This window comes from Malaya genurostris, chromosome 3, assembly GCF_030247185.1.
Source record: "Malaya genurostris strain Urasoe2022 chromosome 3, Malgen_1.1, whole genome shotgun sequence".
NCBI classification, from domain to species: Eukaryota; Metazoa; Arthropoda; class Insecta; order Diptera; family Culicidae; genus Malaya; species Malaya genurostris.
Genome location: NC_080572.1, coordinates 161,583,977 through 161,603,808, shown reverse-complemented (window position 1 = coordinate 161,603,808; position 19,832 = coordinate 161,583,977). Strand labels below are relative to the sequence as shown.

Genomic DNA, 19,832 nt, shown 5'->3' with positions numbered 1-19,832 from the left:
CTTGCTCCAAATATGTGCATGAAAATAAATGTAAATTCACAAAATATTTTTATCTGTGGAGGTTAAGAGATTCAGTAAAAAACCGGACGTTTGGTCGGATGAACTCTTCAGTCACTTCAGTCAATCGTTCAGTCATGACATCACACACAAAAAACTGAACGTGTATTGGCCGCTTAAGGGCACTGTCAGAGTGTTAGTGCCAAGATCCGCCTAGTTCCGAAATTATGAGATATTATTTGTTGAAATTATTATTGTTATTTTCTGCGGGCGATTGGGCGTTATTTTAGCGTATAGATTTACTATGAGAATCCTATTTCTATTCATTATATAGGCATTTTAGAAATAAATGCAAGACCGGATAAAACATTTGTATCTAAAGTACCAGCTAAGTCTTTATCCGGATTTTTCATTAATTTTTTTATCGTTGCTTGAAAAAATATGTTTTGCATTGCAAAATCTATAACACTGTTAGTTCGAGCAAGAATAGAAATTTTATGTGCTTATAGTTCTCAACAGAAACACATTATCTCTAGTGGACAAGAAAGGTAAAATTAGTGCCTTGTTTTTACGGTTTATTCGAAAAATTGCAAACGAAAAGCTGTAGATTGCGGAGTAGGCGAAAAAGCCGTTTGATATCATATCTTTTCATTGGAAAGCAAGTTTTTTAATCGAAAGGCAATGAAGGAAAAAACATCAATCCCCATGGCTTGTTTTACTTGTTTCTCCATTTCATTTGCTTTACTGGGCGTGAAGCGTTTCTTCCGCAAAAGTGTTTTCAGCTGAGCAGCTGAGTATACGTTTTGTGACAAACATTCGAAGGTCTATCCGGTGATCGCATTGTTTCCACTTGGTGTGTTATACACACAACATATTCGTATCGCACTGACCATGATTTAGACAGAAATGGTTCGATCAATAATTCAAAATATCGAATTAAGAATTGTTCGGATAAAATCATCTCTCTCGCCTCTCGAACTAATCTCTAGTCTAACTGTAGGAGACTTCAATACGCTGAAGTGGTGTTTCGCTTATCAAATCCAAATCAAATTCATAGGAAAATGTATCAAAAACGAAACGTTTCTCTGTATTAATAGGAATGACATCATCATCATCATCATCATCATCATCATCATCATCATCAACATCATAACTCTGTAACAGGCCAACATGGGTAAAAAAGATGCTTTAGCCAAAATCTCATACCTCAACCGACACCCACAGCTGGGTCGAAGTCGTTGTTTCTCATGAATCGATTGAACAGTGCAAATCTCACGCGAAGTTAATATATTTGTTTTGTTTGGGCTATCTACTCAGATTTATGCAGGTGAACAGTTGGTAAACTTTTACCCAATTTCAAGCAATCGTAACAGACGAAAGGCAAATCAATTTAATTGTTTAATTCGCAAAATAACATCGTAACAGGAATTCACTTTCACCTGTTGCCAGTCCGGTGCAGTAAACTATTATATTCGTGCTGATGGGTGAATGTGTGAGTTAACGTATTGTATACTGCTTTTTGGACGAGTTTTTGCTTCTCTTTTCAATAATCGGGGTGTCGGCCAAAAAATAACTCATTTCCATCTCGAAATTCACTTTCAATATTTGTAACGATATGAACTCTTCGAGGGTAATAAACTGAATTATGGTGTAGTCGCTATTGTAACACTATTCTCGAAGGGTATCGGAAATAAAAAATTCAGCAATTATTCCCACTAAAATTTATGATCTAGCCTAGTTTAACCAAATTACGAGATACTATGACTATTTTTTGTTTTAAACAGTTTTATGTTGGCGTCTCTGAATTAGTTGGCAAAGACAAAAAACGCGCCCTAATGTGTCAAATAAAATACTTTCAATAGTATCATAATAATCGTTAGACTATAAGGAATCTGTTATTAGGTTTAATTTAGAATAGTTTCTAAATTTTAACCCGATATTCAAAGTTCGAATTCACAAAGATACAGTCGACTCACACAGGATATTACAGTGTCTGTGTAAACTATTTGTAGACGGTATTTCTCGTATGATATAAGCTTCAGAACATGTTTTACTAAAATAATCGCCACCAGCTGTGACTGTATCTGGGGGAATTAGTAAAAAAGCACAAGCGTTGGAATACGCTAATATAAAATATACACGGATTGTGGTTTAATTGACGCGATCTGCTCCTCCACACGCGCTAATCTGCCCGATCCGTATTGAGTTGCTCATTTGCTTTCGACTAATGAACGAACGATTTTTTTATACTTCGAGCAATCATCGGCTATAATATTTTTGCACGCCCACCCTTAGCAGTGGTATATTCATTGAATAAAGCATACAATTTTTCAAGCGACATCGAAGGAAAGAAGGATAGTTTCATAGCGCCATCGTATAAACCCACTAGCGCCACTACAAATCAGCGGAGGTGGATTTTTTTTTCAACAAAACAGCGAATACCTCCCAAGATCTTCACGCGAATATAAAACAAAACTATTACAATCCACCTTCGCGCGTAGTCGCCTCTATTCATTCACCTTTTCCAAAAGAGCAAGGCACCCACCTATTGCATTTTATCGAACTTTACTATGAATGAATTGGTTTAGAATACGAAGGCTACTCAGAGTGTTAGTGTGATGCACATATGTGAAATCATATGTGATATATTAAACTTTTACTGACTGGCGAGGGCTTGGAGGCCAATAATCTTGTATCGCGTCCATAACCTCCACAAGTGTTATTTGTTCGAGGTTGTTTTTCAGTTTTGCACCATTGAACAGTACGGTAAAATTGAGTTGTAACATAATAGTAACCACGTGTTTCCTGATGTGCTCGAATAGAAATGAAAACATGTTGCATATGGTTCAAAATACATGGAGCTACAAATTGGCAGGAACTAAGTAATCGATGAAATTAATGATATGGGAGTTCATTTCATACTAAAGAAGTCTCACAAAAAGACGGTTTATCTAGAGGATGGCATTTTAATGGCGTTTTGGTTTTTAATTTGCACTACACCGGTGCAGTGCTACACGGGTACATGAATAAACGAAAAAAATGACGAAAACATAAACAGTAACCATTGATTACAAAAACGTGATTAATCCACCTAGCAGTGAGATGATACCTTTTTTTATCAATCCGCATGTGTTTTTTGCATGAATATTCTCCGGTGTTTAAGTTTTCATTACATTATTTTAATGACCGTCGTTTTAAGCGACAATTTGAGATTGTAATCACTCATTACTCTGTAATGTCGAAACTGCAAATACAATCGAATTTAAATCTAGAAGTGTGATAATCGATTAAACATGCCATGATATGTAAGTTCCACTTTAGAGTTTACGGTAATTTAGGGTACTTCCAGAGCCGGTATTCAGGAACCAGCATAACCCAAACCGATTTGTATGGCCATATGACGAATAAATTACAGTTTTGAGTACAACTTTGAAGCTTAATTGGATAAAATTCATTAATTTTTGTATGTATGTATAAAACTAATTAATTTTGTATATAAGTTTAATTCAATTTGAATTTTGTCGTGAATACGACTTACTTTACTATGGGGTGCCTTTTCAAAATTAGCCATATGAAAGAATGGGCAGAACTTAATCGTGAATATCTCGACTTGTATTAACGGTAGCAACATAATTCTTTCACCATTTCATCAAAAATATGATCAGGAATTAAGGATAATATTTTGAACAGCGTGAGATAACCACAAACAACTCAAATATTAAGTTTTCTCAATCTTTGAAAACAACGCGGAAAACTCATTTCTTTTGCTTGGCTTTTTCGCGCAAGGACGACGATTTTGTGGTAGTCAGGCACACATCTTCAACTGACTGCGAATAAAAGGGGAACCGTGGTCAAAAATCAATCATTTCTTCTTGTGCGTTGGACGGAAGAGGACGTCGTGGGACCAGCAGCTTCGGAGAGTGCACCTTCTGCGTGGTACCAAACCTCAAACGCTCAGGTCGTGCTCTCATTTGGACTTCAGCCGGCAGTGGTCAATGAAAGCAGACCTTTTGCGTGGTATAAAGCCTCAAATGCTTAGGTCGTGCTTTCATTTGGACTTCAATCGTCAGGTGGAGAAGTTGGCAATGCTTTTATATGGCCTTCGATCGTCAGGTGGAGCAGTTGGTAATGAAAGCAGACCTTTTGCGTGGTATAAAGCCTTAAACACTCAGGTCGTGATTTCATGTGGACTTCTTTCGTCGAGAGCAGCAGTCACTATTAATGAAAGCAGACCTTTAGCGCTATACAAAACCTCAAACGCTCAGGTCGCAGTGCCAGTTTCCCTTCGAAGAAGATCGATTACATCATCCTGTTGGTGGTTGTCTGCATTGGAGCAAAATACAACGGGAAATGGACAATAATGTGGAACATTATGCAAAATCAGCCCTTCTAATGGCTCTAAATATTACCTAAAAAAACAATAAAGATTGCTTTGTGTGTCAGAATGTTTGATGTAACCAGAGATGTCTATCTCCTCTGTGTGACGAAGAGCAAGCAAAATTTCTCCCCTCGCACTGACAACTTCAACGAGAGCTCTTCTCTTTCACATTTATACACCACTGTTGTGTAAGTGTGCACGCATCATGAGTGCGTTTGTTTATTTCCTTTTACCTCTTCCACTGAATCGCACCAAAGTGCTAGAGCATTAGCTAATAAATTCTCTGAGGAGGATGCAGATACTTTCACAGAGGTGTACACGCCGGTGAGCACTCTGCTATATGGTTTTCGTAGATGAAGCGTGGACACGCAAAATCAGCAAAATAAAACAATTTATCGTAAAATTTTCGGTTTTCTTTGCTAATTTTTCATAGCAAGGCCAGATCTACTATCTATCTATCGTTTCAAGTTCTAGTAGTGCAAAATGGGAAAGCTTGCACAATTAACAAAATCGATCAACTAATTGATATTCGGAAGTATAAAGAAAGAGTGTCAGTTTTATTCGTATTCACGACATCCAGTTATGTCTCTGACATTACACACCTGTACTTTTTGTTTCTGAAATTTGATTTGGCTTTTTTGAGAAAACGATTGAGCTTTGAGAAACGATTTTATACTGGAACCGGAATTCTAAAATCGGTATGGCCGAAGTCAGATAAATTCGCCTGAATAGCTGTATAGTTTACATTTGTTTCAAAATATTTGAAAATCAGTGAAGACATCTTTGAGAAATCATAGCACGAATTAAATTTTTAGGTGCCTTCTGAATCGACAACTGAATACCACTAAAACTGAAAAAAGTTAATTTTATTTATCGACTATCCAAATCTGCTAACCCGATAAACCTGATTAATTTATGTGGAATAGACATTTTTATACTAATCACCCTGTATCGCCGAAACCGGAAGTTGGATCTGACTGAAGAGCAAGATGTTTTAAAGAATCTTGAAACTTTTCATTTGCATCTTAGATGATTCTTAGATTTCATTTGAATCTTAGATCGGTTCAGCCAATTTCGAGAAGAATGAGTTACACAATTTTGATTTCGTTTCATATATCGTCCTGTAGTTCCGGAACCAGAGGTCGGAACCAAACATAATTCAGGAACTTTGTTTGGGAGCATACGAATTTTCGTATGAATCTGAATTTGTAGAAAAGAAATTTTCAGAGAAAATTGAGTGAATTTATTTGTCACACACGCATTTGCTGATCTCGACGAACTGATTCGAATGGTATATGGATGTTATGTTCTTCCAGCGTTTATTGATGTAAGTACAGGGTCCGGCACTCGAAGTGTAACCAATTAAAATGGCCATAAATTCAGTTTGGGAAATTACTTTTACTTAATTCAAAGTACAAAATGTGTAAAAATAATACAAAATTCAGAATCAATTCACTTTTGCTCGATATGACCACCTTTTGCCTTGACTTGATGACTTGAGAGAGCGAAGGAGTTGCTTCGTTTGGCCGAATGTGACTTGCAGGTATTTTGGCCCACTCGCGGACAATAACTTTTTTCAGCCCCTCGAGACTGGTGTATCTTTTAGTTCGGACTTTGCTCTCCAAAATGGCCCAAAGAGAATAATCCATTGAATTCGCATCTGGTAAATTCGAGAGCCATTGTGTGGACGTGATGAAGTTCGGAACGTTGTTTTTCAGCCATTCTTGATTCACTCGAGCTTTGTGAGACGGTGCCGAGTCCTGCTGAAACGTCCATGGTCTGCCACCGAAATGTTTGTCTGCCCACGGCTTCAAAGCAACCTCCAGAATACTTTCCCGATAATATGTCGCATTTACCTTGACGCCAGGCTCGATGAAAACGATTGGAGAGCGCCCATCTGCGGTTACAGCAGCCCAAACCATTATCTGTTGCGGGTGCTGCCTCCTGGTGGCCAATCGATTACTCAAATTCTCGTATGAACGGTCGGTCAAGTAAACCCTATCGTTTTGAGAGTTTACGAATTGCTCAATTGGAAAAATTTTCTCGTCAGAAAATTCAATGTTCGGAAATTGACCGCTTTCGGCCAAACGAAGCAACTCCTTCGCTCTCTCAAGTCATCAAGTCAAGGCAAAAGGTGGTCATATCGAGCAAAAGTGAATTGATTCTGAATTTTGTATTATTTTTACATATTTTGTACTTTGAATTAAGTAAAAGTAATTTTCCAAACTGAATTTATGGCCTTTTTAATTGGTTACACTTCGAGTGCCGGACCCTGTAGTTTAAAACAATATAATTAAAAAAAATCTGCCATCATCTGGTTTATATATGTCATATTCGAACGATTATGTTGCCAAAAACGAGCCGTGCTAAAATCGGTCCGAGGCAAATTGTCATGAAAAAGGATGCTGTACACAGTCTTTTTGGTACTTAGAAACAATTGTATGTAACAGAATAAAAAATCGTGTTTTCCGTTGCTCCCAAGCATTGCTTTGTCATACAGCGCTCAAAACTCCTACTGCTGGAATAGGGGGAAAAGTCGCTTACACAAAAATTTCGATATCTCCGTTAAAAATGGACGGATTTTAACAATCTATGGCTTGTTGAATAGGTATTATAGTGCGGAATCTAAGTCTGAAAACATATTCTGTTTTCAAGGTCAATTGTGACAGATACTGTCAAAAAACTGAAAATTTTGACATAAAACTTCGAATAACTCAAAAAGTAAACATCCGATCTCAAAACCATTCAATAGCGTTTTGGGTGACGGGGAGACCTTTCATTTGCGACTAGTTTGATCAAAATCGGTCCAGCCATCTCTGAGATCTCGACCTCTTAGTTGACAACACACATACAGACACACACATACACACACACACACAGACATTTGCTCAGTTCGTCGAGCTGAATCGATTGGTATATGTCATTCGGCCCTCCGGGCCTCGGAAAAATTTTCGAAAGTTTGAGCGAATTCTATACCTATTTTTTATATATATAAAAAAGGTAAAAACGATTCCATTACACAGAGCTACACCAAACTTTTGATGAGTGCTGCACCAGCGGTATCGGTGCAGAAAAAGTGTAGCACTGGTCTAGTGCAATTGGCAAAAACGAACGGTTTCAGTGCAACCTTAGCTACACTGGTGAAGTGCAATTTTAAAACTAAAACGACATAAGATGCACTATGAACGCTTGAGTACGGTTCATTCAATTGGAATATATGCCAAAGTAAGGTCAAAACACAGTGAACGTGGTTTGCGACGTGATTCGAATTCGGCAACTCACACGAGGACGCAAAGTTTCGCTCAAGTAGAGTCAAACTTTACGGCTGTGTGAGTCTTCCAGTTGCTATTCACGAGATCTTAATTTACAAACGAGTTGAAGACGGGATGTATAGAAACAAATGGAACTTATTTTTGATAACATAGATGATGCCAGATTTTTGTTTTCTGAAAAAAAATTATCCGTACTTGGCTAGTCGACAATATAGCCTAAGTTGCAGTGCCATCAATCGGCGTCATCTCAAATGAAGTGACACCAACCAGAAGAAAGAAGTGTTTTACATCATGTGGAATATTTGAAAAAAAAAACAATGTTTATTTTTTTTCCAAAAGATCCAAAGTCCCAAAGATTTTTTTAAAAAAAGTGCCCATCGATTTTTTTAAAATCAATTTTTTTATTTTGCACCAGATCTGGACGTTTCATGCATTTCTAAGATATTTGGCATCAAAAAAAATTTATTCGTATTCACGTATCCCCCGCGTAAAAAGAGTCCTCAATGCATTGATAAAAGATTGATTCTTAAAAGGAAAAATCGCACTAGCCCAGTACCCAGCAATGTGTTATGAAGTGTTACTCGCACTTCAAGATTTCATCCGGAAAAAATTAGGCAAGCTTTGATAATTGTGTTGGATGAACGTAAAATCAAAGCTCGTGAGATGTGGTGAAATGATTAGCACATCAACTAGATATGCTTTTACGATCTTAGGCGAAAATCTGGGCATGGAAATGGTCTTTTCCAAATGAGTGCCATGCTTGCTCACAATAGAACAAAAGCAACAAAGCATCAACGATTCAGAGAGCTGTTCGGCACTGTTTAGTCGCAATGAAATGGATTTCTTGCGTTGGTATGAAAAAATGGACGAAACATGGATCCAACATTATTCTCCGGGGTCATATCTGAATTCAGGCGGGTCATATCCGAATCTCAAAACGCAACAGGTAGCTGGAACAATCATGGCGTCAGTTTTTAGATGCTCGAGGTATAATTGACATCGACTATCTTGAAAAGAGAGTACCATCAAAGGTAATTATAACATTGGAGTTATTGATGCGTTTACGAATAAACAGTAAAAAAGAATCATCTTTAACCAAGACAATGCACCGTGCCACAAGTGATGATGGTCCTACCTCATACCCCTACAAAGGCGTGAGGTGAACGAGTTATCTAAGTGATAATTAATATTATTACATACTTTAACCGTCCCGGGTTGGCGGTTCAGTGCATAGGACGCTGGTCTTACAAGTCAGTTGTCGTATGTTCGAGCTCCGACCTGGAAGGGTTCTTAGTGTCAGTAGGATCCATAGTACTAGCCATGCAATGATTCTGTACATTAAGAATCGGCTGCGAAGTCTGTTGAAACAGAAAGGCCAAATTCCACAAAAGGAATGTAATGCCAAGACTTTGCTTTACATACTTTAACCAGTAATCAAAAATTGAAATGAGCTGGTAAACTTAGCAGGCATAGATTCTTCAATAGAATAGCTGAACAAAAAAAAATTACTATACTATATTATATTACAATTACTATCCAGGACAATGGTCAAATTGAACGAATTGGGCTCTTATCTCACCCGTAAGACATGGTTCATTACTAATTGAATTAAAGATTGGCCAATTATATGAAACCAATCAATAGATCAATAAAGAGAAATATTTCCAAGCAGTATGTATCCGATATCGAAAATCAGTTGGAAAATTGTTGAGATGTAGATGTTCAAAACCTGTGCACTAGTTGTACGTTTTTATTTGCAGTGATGAGAGTCTTAAGCTCGACTCCTTTAGTGTTAAGTTACCAAAAGACTTCTGCTTGCTCAAATGAACCTTGTCACGTCTCACCTTACTGTTGTTTATCTTTACATCCTCACTCTACGTAGAGTACTAGTATTCTATAATTTTGATTTTAGTTATTATTCCGAGCTACAGTAAAAATATTTTTTGTTATGAATAATACTAATATTACCATTGGATTTTGCTTGAAACTTCAGGTGGATAAAAACATTTGGAATTTTCGGGTGGGTTGTACTACCCACCGTACCTACCTCTTTCAACGGCCCTGAAAGATGCCAATGAAAACGGTGCGATGTGTGCATATTGTTACCTTTCTCCTATGGAAAGGTTATGCAATCACTGTGGAAATCGATTTTTGACCCGATCATTCGATCCAGTTCATCTAGTACGAAAATGGCTGTGTGTGTATATGTGCGTATGTGCATATGTGTGTATATAACGTTTTACCTTTTTTTTATATATAAAAAATAGGCATAGAATTCGCTCAAACTTTAGAAAAATTTTCCGAGGCCCGGAGGGGCGAATGTCATATACCAATCGATTCAGCTCGACGAACTGAACAAATGTCCGTGTGTGTGTTTGTTTGTGTCTGTGTGTGTGTGTGTGTGTGTGTGTTTGTTTGTGTCAACTAAGAGGTCGAGATCTCAGAGACGGCTGGACCGATTTTGATCAAACTAGTCGCAAATGAAAGGTCTCCCCGTCACCCAGAACGCTATTGAATGGTTTTGAGATCGGGTGTTTACTTTTTGAATTATACGAAGTTTTATGTCAAATTTTTTAGTTTTTTGACAGTATCTGTCACACTTGACCTTGAAAACAGAATATGTTTCTATACTTAGATTCCACACGGTAATAGCTATCAAACAAGCCATAGATTGTTAAAATCCGTCCATTTTCAACGGAGATATCGACATTTTTGTATAAGCGACTTTTCCCCCTATTCCAGCAGTAGGAATTTTGAGCGCTGTATGACAAAGCAATGCTTGGGAGCAACGTGGAACACGATTTTTTATACTGTTACATACAATTTTTATACTGTTACATGCAATTGTACTGTACCAAGAAGACTGTGTGCAGCATCTTTTTTCATGACAATTTGCCTCGGACCGATTTTAGCACGGTTCGTTTTTGGCAACATAATCGTTCGAATATGGCATATGTACACCAGATGATGTCAGCAGTTTCCAGTTGAAAGTAATTCCATAATTATATTGATTTAAACTACTTACAGCGATAAATGCTGGAAGAACATAACTTCCATATTACATACGACTCAGTTCGTTGAGATCAGCAAATGCGTGTGTGACAAATAATTACGCTCAATTTTCTCGGAGATGGCTAAAACGTTTTCTACAAACTCAGATTCATATGAAAAGTAGTATACTCCCAAACAAGGTTTCTGAATTACGTTTGGATCCGACTTCTGATTGCGGAACCACAGGATGATATGTGAAACGAAATTAAAATAATGCAACTCATTTTTCTCGTAGATGGCTGAACCTATCTAAGATTCAAATGAAATCTAAGAATCATCTATGATTCAAATGAGAGGTCTTAAAATCTTATAAAACATCTTACTTTTTATTCAGATCCGACTTCTGGTTTGGATAGTCGATTACCAAATAAATTTATTTCAGTTTAAGCGGTATTCGTTTTTGGATTCGGAATGTACCCCCAAATTTTAATTCGCACTACAAATTCTCAAAGATGTTTACACACTCCTCAGGTGAATTTAACTGATTTCGGCTACATTGATTTTAGAATTCCGGTTCCAGTATCGAATCGTTTCTCAAAGCTCAATCATTTTCTCAAAAAGGCCAAATCGAACTTCAAAAACAAAAATTCAAATTAAAGGTTTTAGGGTCCCATAGAAAATTGGTGAATTTTATCCGATTCTGGAATTACAGCTGATGAGTTTTTAAAATTCACACCGATATAGAAGATGTAAATTGTTTGGCGTATTAATTTATGGCCATTCGAATCATTTTGGTTTATGCTAGTTCCTGAATACCGGCTCTGGAAGTAACATAAATAATGACGAAAAACTCTAAAGTGGAACTTACTTCGACATCTCTTGGAATGTTCAATCGAATGTCACACGTTAAGATTGAAATTCGATACGATTTTCAGTTTCGACATTACAGGGTAATGAGTGATTAAAATCTCAATTTGCCGTTTAAAACGACGATAATTAAAATAATGTCATGAGAACTAAAACACCTAAGAATATTCATGTAAAAAACACATGCGGATTGATAAAAAAGGTATCATCTCACTGCTAGGTGGACTAATCACGTTTTTTTTGTACTAACTTTTCTCGGAGATGTCTGGACAGATTTTCAAAAACTTAGATGAAAATTAAAAGACTTGTGGTCCCATATAACACTCCTGAATATTATTTGGATATGACTTCTGGCTCCGGAATAAAAATGTGCAAATAATGTGATAATAAGTGCACTAACTTTTCTGGGCGATGGTTGAACCGATTTTCAGAAAGTTAGATGCAAATGAATGGTCCTACAAAACTGCTGAATTTCATTTGGATCCTACTTCCGGTTCTGGAATTATAGGGTAAAGCGTGTAAAAAAATTTAAACCATCGCTTAAAAGGGCGAAACAAAACACGTAAAAAAATTCTAAATTGGCCTCAAAACCAGTCCAATCAGTAGTCAGTATCAGTAGACAGCCAAACAAACCGATTCCGGTTTTCTTGTTTACGGTTCTTGTGTCGTTGACTAGACATGGATCTTTTTCTCAAAATTTGAAAGCGTAGAGAAAAGTATCTTTTATTTCTCGTCATTCTCGTTTATTTTGAGTCTATGAAAATGATTTTCTTAGCTCTGGTCCCAATTACACCGAAATGCGAGAAGTAAGGTTAAAGTTTAAATTTGTCTATATTGCGTGATAGAGAACTCATTTCTTCGGAGAATTTATAGATCATATTACAACAGGAAAACATACCGAACACATGAACTCTTTAAAATGAATTGTTGTCGAGATATGAAGTATTGTTTTTTGTAGGTCTCAAAATGTACCATCTACCATTTTCATTTTTATATATATATAGATGAAAAATAAGAAAAGAATTCGCTCAAACTTTGGAAAAGCAAATGTCTGTGTTTGTATATATGTGTGTCTGTATTTGTGTGCAAATACATCCTAATACTTGAGGTTTTGATCGAAGCACTATGAAATGACGCTTGGAATCAAAATTAAAATTGGCAACATTTTCTTCGAATTCAAAATGATATTCAATACATATTTATATTTAAATAGATTGTAACTGTCTTCAACTACAACCACCGAAAAAACGAAATTTTCGTATCACATATATATATTCAAAAAAATATATATGTACTTTGAATTTGTCCTAATTATTTTAATAAATATTTATATACGAATGTTGCTGCAGAAAACATGTTGATCGATATAAAAGGTATCATTTCCCTACTGGATGGATTATGCACATTTTCCGACAATCATTCAATGATCAAGGCAAATCGAAGTATAACAACATATGCTGTTACTTTTCAACTTGATCGAGCCTATTTACCATAATTGAAATGGCACTATCTTAGGGACTAACATACGTATGTCAAACCGTAATCTTTTTGACCGAACAACTGCTATTTGTCGTGGACAAAGATTATTGAAATTATTTTCGGTTATAGTAATCGAATTCACGAACTTTGTAATACGTTATGAAGTCTTCCGAAAATGAATGTATTGGTTATGAAAAATCAAACAAAGTGATTCTTGCAAAAAAAAAAAAAAACAAAAGTAACTGAATAATTACCGCGTAAGAGTTCGTCGCTTAAGTCGTTTTGTGATTTTACTTCACGGATTCATACTGCATTCTTCGTTGTTTCGATTTGTATACAAGTGTATGAAACATAACTGGAGAAAATATGTATGCCAAAACTATGCTGTGTTTACTTCCTACTAATACAAACAAAAGATGTCTCAGTGCACACAAACAGTTTCAGAAGAGCATGTTCTCCAGACAACATCAGTTTAGTGTGTTTCTGTGACACCAATAAAACTTCAAATACTCAAATCATGCTCAGTCAAATACATTAACAAAGTAGAAGTCCACTCGATAATGTTAACTGATGGTTGTCACGTGTAATATCCAGAGAAGTATCCATACTCAAGAGTATCCAAATAAAATAAAATCTCCTTCGTGTCAGAAAAAAAAAATGAATGAATGCGGCTACAAAATATTTTCAATTGCAAATCGTACTACTACCACAAAGTAGTGCTTGTACTGCGGAATCCGCTTGCTCTTTTATTAGTATTTGGATTGTTAATTGCAGAGAGAACAAGAAATCGGATTATAATGGGCTTCTGTCCACTTCATAAGTCAGCAAATCAGTAGAGCTATGCACTTAACAAGGCAACACTCTCCATGACGACTAGAGAGGCTGCAAACCCTTTATTCTCGTCGAACTTTTCTCTCATTTTCCACTGCGATATTATGGATTCCAATGAAGTAAGTCACTCAAATATGTACGCCTCAAAAATGCATGATGTAAGCTCCACCAAATGATTGCGACGGAGGCAGCGCAATATGTCACTTGCGCAAAGTTTACCTCATTATCAGTACTTTTCTCACCAACAATTTTTCAAGCGCATTTGCATGAAAGCGTATCACGGACAGAAACAGACCGAAACTGTTGGACATGCTTACTTTTTGCTTGAAATTGTTAGCTGGATAATGGTATCAGCATAACTCAATTGGAAAGGGCAAATTTGAAACACTGACCGAATAAGAACGTTCAAATCGTTGTACTTCTTCAATTATTTTAAAGCCACTTGTTAACTATTTCTCTGGTACAAGATTATTAACAGTACTTATAGGAAGGATCGCGGACACCACAAACGTGACGATAGCTTACGAGCGCAAAGTTGAAACTGAAAGATGGTGATCATTTCATTTATTCGGAGTACTGCTCAATGATGATCACATAGAGCTTTTGCAGTTTTGTATCGTGATATTTTTCTTCGTCACTTTCCTACACTGCCAACAGCTTTCAAAAGCTCTACCTTTTATGAACATCACTACAGTATAAAGATTATCATTATATTCTCTCTCACGAGCGATGTCCCAAGCCGTGTTAGTAGTATGCTTGTAGGCGTTATATATTCATATTGCTGAATTCGAGTGCAAACGTTGAACTTAACTCAAGCCGTTCACCCCGATTCCACAATCCGACGGATTTGTTATACGAACGAATCTACACTTTCGTTCGAGTTCGAATTTTGCATTTTTTATTCCGTTCGACTCCATATTATTTATATTATTAATTTCTTAGTAAACGAAACCACAACACTTGTATAAACAAATTAGAACGATTCAAAACCGAACATAAGTAATACGTACGCAAGTCGGTCGAGTAATGTTCGAAAATTTAACAACTCGAACGAATGATATTCGAGTTCATACCCAACTCGAACGGAATGCCGAATGGAGATTGCACATTCGATCGGAATATTTCGTATCGATCGACGTACAGAATAGGGATGGTTGACAGGACTATTCTTAAACTACTCATTAAAAAAACAGTAAAATTTTGTTAAGTATATATTGAACTGTCTACTGGACGAAATCCATCGAACAACATTAAACTTCATTTGAAAAAAAAGTAACAATAAACTATTAAAATCATCTTGTAAAACTTGTCCAACGGTGCTCAGATGCCTTATATTCAAAACGGTTAAATAACTAAGTTTTGTCTACAGTATTCGTTGAATGGAAAAATTGCTCGTAAATCCCGAAACGGCCGTTATGCGCTCATTGGGCCATTTAATGTGAAATTTTATTTTAAATTGTAGTCTTATTGCTTTGTATGATGCTATTCCAATATTGCAACAAATAAAATTATTGAAAATTGCACTAAATGGGACTGATATACGGGTACTTTGCATATGGGACAGACATGAGTTGATATATTTTTTTCACATTTACTGAACAAACCCTCAACTTTTATTGAATTTCTGACAGTACATAGAGGATAGATTTCATTCCTCAAGCTAACTCAAAATTGGCTAAAATCGATATGGGACTGATATGCGAGTATGGGCAATACAGGGCGCGTACCGCCGCTTGGCGGATGGGGGTGGGAGTCAATTTATACTTCGCGTATTGACAAAGTCAAACCATACCGAGATCAATCGTTCGCTTATAAATGTAAAAAGATGAAAATTATGTTATCTGGATCGATCACGGGGTGGACAGGACTAATACTGCTTGAAATTGACAATAGGTCATTAGGTGGTTTCGAGCATTCTTATGCCTGGAATTGGTCACCAATTTCAATTATCTTGATCCAGTTGGGATTAATGTTAATATATAACATTTGTCCTGAAATCATCACATTCTTTCCATTATGAATTCAATATATGAATACACCATATGATATCGGGTGTCAGTAGTAATTTGTCCTGAAATGGTGAATTTAATTAAAAAAAGATGACTATTGTTATCAGGAATAAGAGTAAATTGACCTCTTATGAACCGTCGAGCAGCTTTCAAACCTTTCCGATCCGGTTCGGTATCGGTACTAATGTTTACAAATTACAATGGCGGCGAAACTGATTGATCAGGTGTGGATACACTCTCAAATCAAGAAAGGTTTGAATGTACCTAAATTTCTCTAACTTTGACACAAATGTCACTTTCAAACTGAAAGTGTGAGATGTGTGTTTCTGGAAGAGAACGGTTCACGTGGACCATTTCATACAATTACACCTAGTATTTCTTTACGAAATACATGTAGTTCTTGTTTACTGGATGCGTGCTTAACACTAGAGAGCACTAAAATGCTCAAAAGCAGGCAAAATAATTAGATTCTCTCTTAAAAAAACTGACAGAATAACTAAAAGCTAGTGCAGTGTGCCTTAGTGCATATAGCGTTGAATAAATGATTAACAAGATCACAGAATTTTAAGCAATCCTTCCATTGTGTACATATTGTGACTTTCCTGGGCAATCTAGTGTTAAATGCGCATCTTTACATTATATACTTTAACAAGCTTACTAACACCTGATTTTATATTATTTTATTTTCTTGACAAAAAACTAGCCTGTTGAAATAAAGGATTATCATCGAAGATTTTAGACCAAGGAAAAAGACCCTAGAATGTTCGCAAGAAAATGAAGAAAAATAGGTATTTTATGTAATTACCTAACTTCTGGTAAGTTACGTTATGATAAAAGAAAAAGGTAAGTGCACTACTATTTGCACAATCAATTTTATTATTATTATTGTTATTATCATTATTATTATGATTATTGTTACTATTATTATTACTATAATTATTCCTTTATTCTTGATATTCTATCAGCTTGAGATATTAACAGGTTCCTCCGGCATAGTAAAAAAAACAATGCAATGGAGGAAAAGGAAACGTAACGTAACGCCGACAAAGATAGAAACAATTAGAGTAGATTAGAATGGATAGTGCTAGTAGACCAAACTTATCTACACCTATTTAGGAAATTTAAAGTAATAATCGTAAGTACCGCTTCAGACATAAAAGATTATATAGGAAAGCAGGGCCAAGACCAAAGCGGATACAATGCGAAATTTTCCAAAGTTTCATCGACGAGGACATTTAAGACACAGAAGTAGTTGGTATGATGACAAAATACCAATACGATACAGACGCACGACTCAATGATTGACTGGTTACAGGGTGAAGCACACACTTCCTGCCCAAAAAACAAACTCTCGGGCGAACTTGCAATAGAAGATATTCGTATCTTTCGTTTCAAATTGATAACCGTAAAGGAATCTGTCGCATGAGTTACATGCTGGAGGAAACCTATCAATTACAGGTCGGTTTCCTCCTTCGTTACTAGTGTTCATTTGGGCACCATAGCCTAGTTCTTCTGGTATGGAAAGTGCGGAGCGTTGTAACCACCCCCCCCTCGGCCAGAGTAGCCCATAAAGGAAAAAAAAGAATTGTAGTCTCATTGCTATTAAAAAAAATACCGCATCACAGAGTCGATTTTTTTAAATTTTTCTCCTGGATTACACCAGGGCCCAACATTTCATACCTTTCCAAAATATCTTCCATCAAATTTCAGGATCGTTTAACAATGAACGCTTTGTGAAATTCATTAGCCATCCATTTCCCATTGACTCCCTTTAGTGATCAGCTTGCACATTAAATGTAATAAATAGGGCTAAAAAATCCGTTGTAGTGGGTTTACGGTACTTGAACGTTGAAATCGCAATTGTTGTTGATTAGCTATCTATGTTCTATTGAAAGTATCAAAGCACATGGAACAAACATAGCATCATGAGTACTCTTGATATTATTAATTTTCAACACAATAAACTTGAACAAGTCGATAATATGTAAAACGATGGTTTATTTTTAGGTAGAAAAATACAATTTCGTCGCACCATGTGGGTGGTAATAACAATACCTACACACTATTAGCTACTTGCTTCTTTTAACTTAATGTTTTGCCTTAAACTGATTTCAGAACGTATCTTATAAATGCAGCTCTAACTTATCCATTATGATTCTAATAAATAGCTTTCTATCTGTTATCAGTGATTTTGTTGTTTCTGAAAACTAACAAATAATAAATTAAGAATATTTCTATACAAGAAAAGTAGTTGAATCTTTCATTGCGAGCGCCTGCAAAATATGAATCTGATTTAAAATCGTTCATAGTTACACATTCTGCAGAACATAAACTACTATCAACAACTATTACGGCTGCTGGTTACCGTTGGAAGTGGCGTGGTTCGAACTCAGTTCATAGCGTGTCTGGGGCAGTGTAGCCGCTAGTTTTCTGTGTGCATCGAATAAGTCGGTACAGTAGTTTGAAATAACTATGGCAACTGTAGATCCAAGTACGGCTCCAGCAAGCACATCAGACCAGTGATGTTTGTAGTCAGAGATACGACTTAAACAGGTGAACCATGCCAGTAGAATTAGCAGGAATTGAAGAAAGTGTTTCAACAGCTTTGAGCCTCTCCAGTTCATTCGTGACTGAAGATAGATCTAAAATGAGAGACATGAGTCATTGTCGTTTATCTGTGTAAAATCAAAATTTATCTTACTGCGCAATAAATGAGGGTGTACATGGAAAAACTGGAATGACCGCTAGGGAATGACAATCGCATCTCCTTTAGCATTCGGGCAGTCGATTGTTCACTTGTGCAGCTAAATTCTTCTATGTAACGATATCGGTTCACTTCGTCCTTACAGGTAGTTCCATCTGGCATCACGGGTCTGCAAACCTGTAATAGAAAGCAATATAAGAATGAATAATGAAAATCCTGTTACAATACACTTAGTGGTGTATTGAAACCTTTCTCATATTACTGTGAGATTCTTCAAAAAAGTTTTCATCAACTCTCGAGAAAAAAGCAACGTGTGCATTAAAAATTGACTTTTTTCGGATGGTGATAAAAAAGCTTCCGGCAGTTAACCAGAACATTCGCCATGGCGGACGAAAACATTCGTATAGGCATGTATTTGAATTCTTTCTTCGATTTATTTATCAATTCCACCTCAGTTTTCGGTAAAACATTTTTGAAGCAGATTTTACGGAGTACGACGCAACTTTCGGGTATAAATTTCCCCATTCACGGCCAGTCCGGAGTGAAAGAAGAGCGGCTTTGACATCCCCTTCTCGCTGATTGTCTGGCACAGCAGCACCGTTTTTGGGAACTTGGTGTGTGAAATTAACTTCACCTCGTAGCCCACTTTATGGAGGAAGTAAAATTCGAAATGCCCTATCAGTCGTTCCCATCCAGGGTAAGATAGGTCTCGTCGAGTGAGTTCCGGTTCGCGTGCAATTTACGCATGTGAAAATTCTGTCGCTTGAGTGTACAATCCGTGTGAACTCTGTGGGAGCATTCAATGCAAACTTTGTTGCTCCAGTAACTCTCAATTATGCCAAAGATTTGGAGATTTTTTTTTTACTATTTTGAATTTAACGGAACGGAGGACTTCCGTCGGACGTTTTGCCGTTTGCCTTTATCTATGGGGTTGTTCGAGCCATTGATGTGGAACAAGGCAACCAAAATTTCTAATAATCTACAATCAAAAAGTTCAATCAATCCGAACCAACACCGAACATCACTTGTCTTGATTTGCATTTGTTTTATAACCGACGAATTTACACCATTATCCCAAATGCATGCAATTATATCTTTGTACACACTTGCGATTTCGATAATTAAGCTTCTCTTCGCCAAGCTTGTGTTCAAGTTTTTTATGCAAGCAGTTTTTTAGCGTTAAGTTTCTCTACCATTCTGCGATTTCATTTGAAGCGATAAACTATTTCTCATTATCAATCGAGATCATCTAATATAAATTAGAAATTAATCTTAAGCATTCAAAATTTATCCAGGGATAGTTG

At 36.5% G+C, this 19,832-nt stretch overlaps 2 protein-coding genes across 5 annotated transcripts in view; both read right to left on the bottom strand.

Annotated features, from left to right (window-relative positions):
* The window catches only part of LOC131435211 (hillarin), a 58,279-nt gene extending 43,939 nt beyond the window's left edge, over positions 1–14,340 (bottom strand). For 2 of the 3 annotated variants that reach the window (XM_058602870.1, XM_058602874.1), the window contains exon 1: positions 14,133–14,340. The gene's annotated coding sequence lies outside the window, so the exon portion shown is untranslated. The remainder of the gene's footprint in view (positions 1–14,132) is intronic. The other variant, XM_058602872.1, reaches the window with a different exon arrangement.
* A 3,462-nt stretch (positions 14,341–17,802) lies between these two features.
* LOC131435446 (putative phosphatidate phosphatase) overlaps positions 17,803–19,832 on the bottom strand; it is a 47,282-nt gene continuing 45,252 nt past the window's right edge. For both annotated transcript variants that reach the window (XM_058603342.1, XM_058603341.1), the window contains 2 exons: positions 18,526–18,705; positions 17,803–18,466 (listed from right to left, as the gene is read on the bottom strand). In XM_058603342.1, the coding sequence (XP_058459325.1) occupies positions 18,173–18,466; positions 18,526–18,705 (474 nt within the window). In that variant the 3' untranslated portion in view covers positions 17,803–18,172. The remainder of the gene's footprint in view (positions 18,467–18,525; positions 18,706–19,832) is intronic.